This window comes from Entelurus aequoreus, linkage group LG17 (genome assembly GCF_033978785.1).
Source record: "Entelurus aequoreus isolate RoL-2023_Sb linkage group LG17, RoL_Eaeq_v1.1, whole genome shotgun sequence".
Taxonomy (NCBI): domain Eukaryota; kingdom Metazoa; phylum Chordata; class Actinopteri; order Syngnathiformes; family Syngnathidae; genus Entelurus; species Entelurus aequoreus.
In genome coordinates, this window is record NC_084747.1 from 44,789,135 (window position 1) to 44,800,887 (window position 11,753).

General features: G+C 38.5%; 1 protein-coding gene across 1 annotated transcript; it reads left to right on the forward strand.

Moving 5' to 3' along the window:
* Positions 1-185: 185 nt before the first annotated feature.
* On the forward strand, positions 186-11,014 carry elovl7a (ELOVL fatty acid elongase 7a). The gene is made up of 8 exons (XM_062025748.1): positions 186-327; positions 3,701-3,791; positions 3,866-4,056; positions 4,255-4,335; positions 5,565-5,621; positions 5,682-5,787; positions 5,898-6,034; positions 9,869-11,014. Exons 2-8 carry the CDS (start codon positions 3,728-3,730, stop codon positions 10,115-10,117), a joined length of 885 nt encoding a protein of 294 aa, XP_061881732.1. The 5' UTR covers positions 186-327; positions 3,701-3,727; the 3' UTR covers positions 10,118-11,014.
* Positions 11,015-11,753: the final 739 nt, after the last annotated feature.

Consider the following 11,753-nt stretch of genomic DNA (forward strand, 5'->3'; position numbering starts at 1 on the left):
GTACTTGTAGTACATATTGTACTGCTGAATAGTTCCACTAGAAGTCATTGATTGGCTGCATGATAACTTGTGACGTCTTCATTTGAGTCATTGGTCGGGAATCATAGCGTATGCAAACGGACCAATCACGATCGAGAAGGAGTCCTAGAACCCGCCCCTTGCGGATGCTATAAGTAGCGCGGGATGCACCATCACTGCATGAACTAAGCTCAAGACGCACCTGTGTGAAGCCGGGCGGGGATATTTTTTTGTTTCTTTTTTTAAAGCCACTTTTCATTAAAAAAAAAAAAAGGATTTCCTTCGACCGTCAAAACGGAAGAATTACAGGTAAAGTGACAACTTTTAACTCGAAAGTGTTATTTCGAAACTTAAGAGATTGTGTTAAAACTATAAAGGAGCTTCGACTTGGAGGTAAAGTCTAAAAAAATGAGTGTGCGAATCTTATCAATTTTAAAATATATTTGGCGGCTAACGTACATGTATATAACTTTAAAAAAGGAATTCTAATAAAGTTTTTACTTACTAGATTTTTTGCAAGGGAGTTTTGTCGAGTGTTGTATGAGCTTTGTGGCGAAAGTGCTTGTCCAGTCCGAAATTGTTGCAACTCACGAAGGCGCTTTTAGGCTTGAAACTGAGTGAAGTACCTTTTGCTCTTCAAAGGGCTTTGTTCTCTTCCGCCATTAAATAGCATTTTCGCGGTGTCTGTGTTTTTTTAAAAGTGAGAAACTAAATGCTCTCAAAGACCATTTGAAGCAATGCTAAAGTTAATTGACAATGAAGGGTTAGGAAAATGTGAAGAATGTTAATTGGAGCGTTGTGTCAGCTTGTAGTAATATACATGCTCTCAGTAGAAACCACCTTCCGGTGTTAAACGCTCTTCCAACGGTACGTATCAGTCATTTTTCTGCTTTGTGCTCTTGTACTTCCTCTTAGTTGCGGTCTTTTTTTTTCTTTTTTTTTTTTAAGTTGTCTTTTCTAATAAACCCATTTTCGGTTTCCCTCCACTTGGAGCTTTGACCATGTAATTGTTCTTTAACTGGTCTGTTCGCATGGAGCGTTGTATCAGCTTGTATATGCTCTCAGAAGAAACCGTCTTCCGGTTAAAACGCTCTTACAAAGATACTTATCAGTCATTTTTCTGCTTTCTTGTACATCCTCTTCGACTTAGACAAACTTTAATGATCCACAAGGGAAATTGTTCCACACAGTGGCTCAGTTACAAATGATGTAAAGTGTAAGTATAATGCAGGTGTAAAGTAGACTAAAAATGTACCGTAGTAGCAATGCAACACATATGTAATATTTACCTATTGTATGTATGTATGTATACTACACACACTATATGGTATATGTATACTACACACACTATATGGTATATGTATACTACACTCACTATATGGTATATGTATACTACACACACTATATAGTATATGTATACTACACACACTATATAGTATATGTATACTACACGCACTATATGGTATATGTGTACTACACGCACTATATGGTATATGTGTACTACACGCACGATATGGTATGTGTACTACACGCACGATATGGTATAGGTGTACTACACGCACGATATGGTATAGGTGTACTACACGCACGATATGGTATAGGTGTACTACACGCACGATATGGTATAGGTGTACTACACACACTATATATGATATACTGATAAATAATTGTTATACAATATGTAACGATTACTATGTACAATATAACCTGGAGTAGATCCAGCAGAAAATATACTTTATAAACCGAGAGGTGGCTAACATAGAAGCGGCCAGATAATTAAGTGCACAGTAGTGTTATTATTTTTAATTTTTTTAAAGCTGTCTTTTCTAATACACCCACTTCCAGGTTTCCTCCCATGTCATTGTTCTTGAACTGGTCTGTTCGATACAACCAGTCTAACTAGTTTCGTCTTAGCGGGGCACACTTTACTTTTTCTACTAGATACTGATACCTTGTGGCTGACTGAGCAATTAAATCTGTTGTATTTTCAGGAGGTAGCGCACAGTATTGCAAGGCTGTTCATCTAACTCAGGGGTGTCAAACTCATTTTGGATCGGGGGGCCACATGGAGAAAAAAAATCTACTCCCGAGTGGGCCGGGCTGGTAAAATCACGGCACGATAACTTAAAAATAAAGACAACTTCAGATTTTTTTTTGTTTAAAAATAGAACAAGCACATTCTGAATTTGTCCAAATCATGTTTTTTTTTACACTTGCATGTTAATAGTATTCTATCTTTATTTGCTGTTATTTATATTTTCTGAATAAATTATATCAGTCAACTCATTGGTGTTAATTTTCAATCTATCAAGATTAAAAAAATATCAAAATCAAATTAAAGGATGTTATTTATACAGTTTGATCATTTTAGCATCATTTTGTACATATGTAGCATCTACAAAGATACAAAAGAATTGCTATTGTGACATCCACTGGACACATTTAGAACAGCTGTTTCTTTCATTAAAAAATTTCAGGTACATTTTTATACATGGCAAACTCATCCTGCGGGCTGGATAAAACCTGTTTGCGGACCTGATCCGGCCTAGGGCTGTACGTTTGACACCCCTGATCTAAATAGTTTTGCTTGCCACGTTCCAGAAGGCTAAGGACCTTTCACCAGCATTCTTAATTTTGTATATTCACAAGAACATCATCTGCAGCGAACGTTTGATTTTGGTCTAATTTAGTCAGTGTTGCTAAATTCACTACAATAAATGGCTCTCTGTGCAACAGGAGGTCTGGTGTTTTTAAGGAGAGATAGTCAATGTAGATCAGGCACACTTTAGTGTTTTTTTTAAAAAAAAATTGGTCCCGTGGGTCGGTCTAGTGTCATTCCTGGGCTGGATTTGGCCCCCGGGGCTGCTAGTTGAATAGCCCTGCAGTGTTGCACAATTGCCTTGTTTAGACTTAGACTTACACAAACTTTGTTGATCCACAAGGGAAATTGTTCCCAAGTGATAAAAAAAAAGCCAAAAAAGTTGAATATTACCTAAAATGAAGGAAGTCAAAGGAGTTACTGTGATGTGCTGCCATGCTTTCAGGCGCATCAAAGAAAATGTGTTTCTTGAATGCTAACAATTGAGAATAAAAAATAAAAAAGTCACGTCATTGCTTAGAGCTGTTTATTGCTGAATTTTTGGCTTTTGTTTTCATAGTGGGATTTTTATTCAATTTAATTATTTTTGCTGAAATACGATTTTATTCTGAGATTACATAATCTTTGCCTCTGGCAGGAGTGTCTTCCATTTTCTGAGTTCTTTTGTCCTTTACATGTATTATAATTGAGCAATTATACTCTTGTACTTGGTATTTCATTTATAGGATTGGGGTTCATTAGAGCAACGGTATTTCACATTGTGCTGATCTGCCTTTATTTTTTAGCATAGTTGGTTTAGCCATTTTAATACAAACATGATCCCACTGTTGGTAAGGAGGCTGTCACTCATTGTACTGCGTGTACACGCCGGGCTTTGTGTGTGACTGAATGACTGCAACCTCTCATTCCAGGCATTTTTGAAATGTTTAATTTTATTTGACTTTCAGTTAAATTGAAACTTATTTGACAGAGCCATGCCCATTCATGGTACTGAGCTGTGTACCACTTGCAAAGGTTAATTGGTCAAATGGAAAACATGTTTGTTGCACCTAAATTAAGTTCCTCCATGTTCTCCTTTTTTAGGTAAACTTGTCACTATCCAGTCTGGAAATGGAACTGAATAATATAAAGTCTTCAGCTGAACTCATGTATGATAGCTTCATCCAAAATGCAGGTTGGTTTTTATTTTAATTCCCCATTTGTTTAAATCTGTTATCAGCGCTGACCACCTTTTTCGCCTTGTTCCAGACTCTCGGACTGGAAACTGGCTGCTCATGTCATCTCCCGTACCCCAGACCGTCATCATCATGGCGTACATTTACTTTGTCATGTCGCTGGGGCCTCGCTTCATGGAGAACCGCAAAGCCTTTGACCTCAGGGGAGTTTTGGTGGTTTATAACTTCGGCGTGGTGGCGCTGTCGCTCTACATGTGCTATGAGGTGGGTGTACGGAGTGACGGTGAAGGGCCATGTGCAGCCTTCCTGCTCATTGACATGTTAAATGTAACTGAAATGTTTCATGCGTCATTAGGACTGATGTATTTGGTTGTTTTGCATTATTGACCAGATGGCTTTTTAAAACAATTTTTTTTTGCCTTAAACCATGTGCTTGTTTCACTGACTGGAATGTGTGTCTAGTTTATCATGTCAGGATGGGGAACAGGATACTCCTTTCGCTGCGACCTGGTTGACTACTCCAACTCACCACAAGCTGTCAGGGTAAATGGAGTTAACATACTATTAATTTCTCAACATTTAATGCAAAATAAACTGCTAGGTTAAAAACCGCACTAAAGAACACCTCCAGGCAACTACAACCCTAGACTAACACCCTCTCCCCACCACATCCCACCTCCCCGTATTGTAATTAATCAAATGTATATACTTGTTCTTATGCTTTCTGAGCTCACTATGTTCACTGCTCGCTGTACATATCCTATGAAGTCAGACCTACACTGTTTCAATGTCCATTTCTCAGATATTATTGATGACTGAAGTGCTGATATCAACCAAGCCTAATCCCACCCCCCAGATTGTAAATAATTCAATGTATATACTCTGATGATGATTAACTTGTGTGATGACTGTATTATGCTGATAGTATATATTTATACCATTAATTGATTTACATGGACCCCGACTTAAAGTTGAAAAACTTATTCGGGTGTTACCATTTAGTGGTCAATTGTACGGAATATGTACTGTGCAATCTACTAATACAAGTCTCAATCAGGTTTTAAGTCGAAGGTATCAGTTGTGACTGTTGTGGTGTAAGTGTTAAATGTATACATCTGCCCCTGGCTAAATTGGGGCCCTAAGCGGAACTTTATTTGGAGGCCCTCATCTATTATTTTTTTCCACTTTGTTAGATTTTAATACTTGTAATCATCAAACTTAAATTGACCTATGCTTTATACTAAAACAAGTTAATGGGAAAGAAATTAACGCAGAAACTAACATTAAAAGTTAAATATTAAACTCTTGACAGATATTTGAACAAGTGCCTCTGCCTGACAAGTAGTGCTATGTGCCACTGGAGCCTTATATTCCTGTTGTCTAGAGAACTAGGAATACAGTACGTCTGTGGTAAAATTTTATGTGAATGGCCCCGTCATTCATTAACATTTTTCATGAGCGTCTTCATGCAAAGAGGGGCCCTACTTGTGTTCTTTGGCTGCCACAGTGTCAATCTAAACTGTCTTTTTCTGGGCAGAATGTTTAAAAATAACTTGTATTGGCTCTCATTACTGTGAAGGTGTACCTACAGTCAAACTATAATCTAAATCTGTTAAAGCATAAGAGTCTTGACTGTCAATTGTGCATGCTGTTACCGAAATATACTTTTTAGCAATATTGTGTTTGTATTAAATAGAGATTTTGCGGGTTTGTATATTGTAGCCAGTTGGCGTTTATGTTCTAATCATGCATTGCATCTTTGTTTCCTCTAGATGGCGGCAACGTGCTGGCTTTACTACTTCTCTAAGTTCATTGAGATGTTTGACACAGTAAGTGATGTCATGGTGTTAGAGTTGGCTCAATCTAAAATTGTCTATTTTTTTTTTTAGATTTTCTTTGTGCTAAGAAAGAAAAACAACCAGGTGACCTTTCTTCATGTGTACCATCACTCCATCATGCCTTTTACCTGGTGGTTTGGGGTGCGCTTTGCCGGAGGTATAATAACCTACCTCTTGTACTCTGCTTTTATTTATTTTATTTTTTTTAAACTTATTTTTTTGCATTCAAGCAGATTTCGGCATTCCAACTTCATTTTTTTTTTTCAGGTGGTATGGGGACATTCCACGCTCTTCTCAACTGTGTTGTCCATGTAATCATGTACTCCTACTACGGTCTGACCGCTATGGGCCCCAACTACCAGAAGTACCTGTGGTGGAAGAAGTACCTCACCACCATTCAGCTGGTATGTCATATCTACCTTTTTTGTATAGTTTGTTTGCTTTAAATACTTTTACTCATGTGCTCCAATAGAGTGCTCAATGAATTCTAGCATGGTTGTGATGGGGAAAGGGACTGAATCAGCATAATGGGGAAAAAAATTACCTACCATCTTAGGGTACGTTAAACGTATGTTTCTTATTGCAAGTTTGTCCTTAAATAAAATAGTGAACATAGACATCTAGGGCTGTACTTATCAAGCTTCTTCGAGTGCCATTTTACACTTAAGTCCTGAGAATTTGCGAAATTTAGTCCTACTCTCAAACTTAAGAATAAAAGCTTTTTATCAACGTTCTTAAGTCTAAGAATCACTCCTACTCTCCACGATATTTAAGAGACCTTCAGAGGTGTCTTAAGTGGTTAGGAGTTGCCAGCAGGGGATGGCACTGAGGCGAGAGACGTGCGCGAACGTTCAGGGAACGGAACAATGTTTTTTGTTTTTTTTTGATGACGAGCAGCTGATCAAACGGTATCGTTTAGACGGAGCGGATATTATTTTTGTCACAGATTTAATACTTTTCGATTCCTTGTTGATTTCCGCATGTGTCTGCAGTGGGCTAGTATATATAGAGCCACCCACACCAGTTTCAAATTAGTTGCCTAATTAATGAATTGGAAAGAAAATGTTATGACAGTAGCGTATGTGTGTGGCCGTGAGGTGAGTGACGTCAGTGAGTGTGGGCGATAGAAGAGAGGGAGCGGTAGCGTGAGTGCCGGCGGGGACTAGTTTGTTTTGTATTATTTTGTAGTTTATTGTCAAAATATACACTCCCATTGTCCACTTAAATATTTCCAAGATATTTCTTTATTCTTAGACAACGGATTCCATTCCGTGATTGGTCATTTCTATGGACACAGAAATTACGTCACCTAAAATTCCGTTTACGGCACATAGTAATGTCGTAATTCAGCTCTGAGTGACACTTAAGATTCAGTCCTACACTTCGCTGAAAGTGTGAGTAAGACGCTTGATAACTAACTTTTAAGTGCAGCTTTCAGCGAAGAATTTATTTACTCTTAAGTCAACTCTTAGCAGACTTCTTAGGAGTAATTCTAAGAAGCTTGATAAGTACGGCCCCAGGTCTTTTAGTAATAAGCAAACAAAGGCTCCTAATTAAGTCTGCTGACACACTTGTGATTTAGGGCTATATAAATAAACATTGATTGATTGGCATATGCAGTAACATATTGTCATTTTATCAAAACTATTAAGGACAAGTGGTAGAAAATGAATTATTAATCTACTTGTTCATTTACTGTTCATATGTGCTTACATTCTCTTTTAGCATGTTCTATCTACACTTCTGTTAAAATGTAATCATTTATTCTTCTGTTTGGATACTTTACATTAGTTTTGATAGGTTGATTGGCAACACTAAATTGGCCCTAGTGTGTGAATGTTGTCTGTCTGTGTTGGCCCTGCGATGAGGTGGCGACTTGTCCAGGGTGTACCCCGCCTTCTGCCCGAATGCAGCTGAGATAGGCTCCAGCACCCCCCGCGACCCTGAAAGGGACAAGCGGTTGAAAAAGGATGGATGATACCACAAATTTGGGTATCAATCCGATACAAAGTAGTTAGAGGATCATACATTGGTCATATTCAAAGTCCTCATGTCCAGGGACATATTTCCTGAGTTTATAAACAATATGAATTTTTTAAAAAACGCAAGATTTTGTGATGCTAAAAAATATCGATGTAATTATAGTAGTACCGACTAGATATACGCTCTTGTACTTGGCATCATTACAGTGGATGTTAGGTGTAGATCCACCAAGGGCGTTTGTTTACATTGTGAAGCCGGTGAGCCACGGTGTGTAGTGAAGCATGTTTAGCTATTCCTCGTCCTGCAGGGATGATACTTGTAAGAAACTTACTTTATTTGTCGCCATGGAGGCGAAGATAGTGATTTAGAAGTAGCTAAAACACTGCAGACTGGGGATAGACGTTAGCCGCTAGCTAGCTAGCCATGTCTCAGAGCACTTCTTCCTGAGGGCGTTTCAATGTTGTAACTTCACTTTTATCTTTAGTTTTTAAGCCAAAATTAGTCCGTTCTCCCTTTTCAGTTTACACACTGTCTGCTTGTATGTACTCTGTGATTGTGCCCTGCTGAACATGCTCGTCTGCTCGTAAACCAGCAATGACACGACACAAGGGCGGTGGGTGGTTGACCGGCACTTTTTAGAGGTTGTATAGTACCGAATATGATTAATTAGTAGTTAAAGTACCAATGATTGTCACACACTAGGTGTGGTGAAATTTGTCCTCTGCATTTGACCCATCCCCTTGATCACCCCCTGGGAGCAGTGGGCAGCAGCGGTGCCGCGCCCGGGAATCATTTTTGGTGATTTAACCCCAAGTATCACGTTACTATACTAACACCGGTATACCGTACAACCCTGGAAGCGTCATATGATTTTTATTTATTTTATCATTCAAAATACTACCTTGTGGGCAGTTATTTACGTTCTCAAGTCCTCCTCCAGGCCAAGCCTCTTGTGGGCTTCTCCACCCTGTCAACCATGTTGTAATTTTAGCGCTTCCATAACGAGTCTAATAACATAAGTTTAAAATACGCTACTTTTTAATTAGAAATGGCAACAGCAGAGGAGTTCACCATCCTGATACCAGCCAATCCGCCCCACAACAGTAGGATAGAGGACAAATAAGGAACTTCACGACTACAACGGAATAAAACTTTGGACATAACTAAAGCAAAATATGTCATTTATGTTTACATTTTCAAACAGCTTGTTTTTGGAAAGCGGCAAAAGTGCCTCCATGGTTTGGATTACAATTTTGGAGTTATATAGAGATGAAATACACAAATGGGTGCCAACCTGTAAAAATTGGTTTTGCGTACCAAACCCCATTTTTAAAGTCCTTATCAGTGAAGAAATAGAAAAGGCTTTTATTGTCATTGCACATTAAGAACAATGAAATATGGTCGCAGTGCTTATACTGTGTGGATGAATATGAAGCAAACCTAACTAGAGATGTCCGATAATGGCTTTTTTGCCGATATTTGATATTCTGATATTGTCCAACTCTTAATGACCTATTCTGATATCAACCGATACGATATATACTGTCGTGGAATTAAGACATGCCTAATTTTGTTGTGATGCCCCGCTGGATGCATTAAACAATGTAACAAGGTTTTCCAAAATAAATCAACTCAAGTTATGGAAAAAAATGCCAACATGGCACTGCCATATTTGTTATTGAAGTGACAAAGTGCATTATTGTTTAACATGCCTCAAAACAGCAACTTGGAATTTGGGACATGCTCTCCCTGAGAGAGCATGAGGTGGGCGGGATTGGGGTGGGTAGGGTTGAGGTAGTGTCCCGGAAGAGTTAGTGCTGCAAGGGGTTCCGGGTATTTGTTCTGTTGTGTTTATGTTGTGTTACGGTGCGGATGTTCTCCCAAACTGTTTGTCATTCTTGTTTGGTGTGGGTTCACAGTGGCACATATTTGTAATAGTGTTAAAGTTGTTTATACGGACACCCTCAGTGTGACCTGTATGGCTGTTGACCAAGTATGCATTGCATTCACTTGTGTGAAAAGCCGTAGATATTAGGTGACTGGGCCGGCACGCAAAGGCAAAATGCCTTTTAAGGTTTATTGGCGCTCTGTACTTCTCCCTACGTCCGTGTACACAGCGGCGTTTTAAAAAAGTCATACATTTTACTTTTTGAAAAAGATACCGATATTACATTTTAAAGCATTTATCGGTCGATATTATCGGCAGTCCGATATCGGACATCTCTTACCCTAACTGTATTTCTGTGCCCTTCAAGATCCAGTTTGTGATGGTGACCAGCCACATCTCCCAGTATTTCTTCATGCGAGACTGCCCTTACCAGTTCCCCATTTTTGTTTACATCATCGGTGTGTACGGCCTCATCTTCCTCTTCCTCTTCCTCAACTTCTGGTACCACGCCTACACCAAAGGCAAAAGGCTGCCCAAGGTCCTGCAGGCTCAGACCTGGGCACATCACAGCAATGGCGTCATGAACGGGAACGCCAACCACGAGAAAGATGAGTAATTATGAGAGCCTTGGATCTATGCTAGTTTGCCAATTGCAAAAAAGACAATCTTTAAATTATAACCAGAGTTACATTTAAGCAGTTTGATCTCTTTTGGGTGTATTTTATTTATAACTGTCGATGCTAAAGATAATTCTTCCTGAAAATGTCCAAAAAAGTTCATTCTTAATCCCTGTATGGCATGACTCACTTCATGACCCCAAACTGTGCAGCCTTCAAACTCACAATTTTAACAATTACTGGGATTTTTTTTTTCAAATTGATTGTTGTGGTGCACAAAAACACAATGCCTAGTATCAGCTGCTTGGAGTCTCTTTCCTTTCTTCAATGATTCCAGGTCCTGTTCAGGCTGTTAAATGATCACACGTATGCAGAACTGGGTGCTTTTGGTTTGTTGTTTTTAACGTCGTTTCACACCACTATGGCTGGATTCACAGTTGCTGATGGTTCAGGTTTCAGCCAAAACGTTCCAATGAAGCTTATGAAGGGCAAGCCAGGGGGGAGCTCATCTTGACCCTGGTGGCCCTTTTTTTTTTATTATCCAAAACCCAAAATGTTATATGAACGTACGCATCCTGTTTTTTGGTTGTGTATTTTTTGCGCTTACTGTGCTTAAAGCCCCCGCAATGTCTTTTAAACTGACTGGGGTGTTAATCATCATCATCATGATCTTAAAATGAAGCTGAAAAGTGATGCAACACTGCTCCCTTTTCCGCTGATTGGAGGACACTGGATCAAGTTTGGAAATTGTGGAAGATAACCCGAGACAAGAAGTCGATCTAATGATGCGTTGCCTGTTAAGTGTCCTTAATATTCCCCAGTCTCAATTGTTAACGCTGTTGAAATTTGTTTATATTGTATTTTATATGTAATTTATAATAAATGATGTCCATGTACTTGGCTTGTCTAATCTTTTGGATTGGTTTTAGCATCTTGAATACCAAAGTTGTCCCTGCATATTTCAGTTTAAAAGATGTTTAGACAACCAAAATATTGGCGTAATTGTTTTTTTACGCATGGTGCACAATGCAAACCATAATTGAGGAATGAAAGCACATGAAGATTTAATAATCTTATTCAGGATATCTATAAGGGAATTGGGGGCAAGCTACCTTTTTTTTTGTACTTCTCTTGAGTTAGTGTCATGTGTTCACATGACTGCAACATGTGAGTCCAGGGGTTACTCAGTGCTTTGAGGTATACCCCAGAGGTCACTTCAAGGACCAAGTTATTCAACTTATATATTTTGAAAAGCCAGAAGACTTAAAAGTTAATACTATTTGCAGATGACATGACTGCATGCTGTTTAGGGGGGAAATTCATAAGTTAAAAAAATATGGTAGAAATGAACAAACTAGATGGTTTTGATAAACGGTTATCCTTGAACTTATAAAACACATGTTTGGAAATATAAAAATAGTATAATTATGGTGCAGAATTCATAATTAATCTGAAAACCTCATTAAGCACATGAAGTGGAAAGCAACATCAATATAAAGGCAAAAATATGTGAAATAGTGTGTAGCAATATGGGTAAACCATTAAATGTCAGGGTAATCCATAAAGTTGTATACAAGGGCCATACTCATCCCTTATTCATAAATATAACATGTGGAATATATTGTACACTTTCAA

Bases quoted from the DNA above. Each gene is read 5' to 3' on its own strand.
- elovl7a (XM_062025748.1), top strand. From the start codon at position 3,728: ATGGAACTGAATAATATAAAGTCTTCAGCTGAACTCATGTATGATAGC. The intron at 4,057-4,254 runs GTGGGTGTACGG...ATGTGTGTCTAG, and splicing joins CGCTCTACATGTGCTATGAG to TTTATCATGTCAGGATGGGG. The intron at 5,622-5,681 runs GTAAGTGATGTC...TTTTTTTTTTAG, and splicing joins TCATTGAGATGTTTGACACA to ATTTTCTTTGTGCTAAGAAA.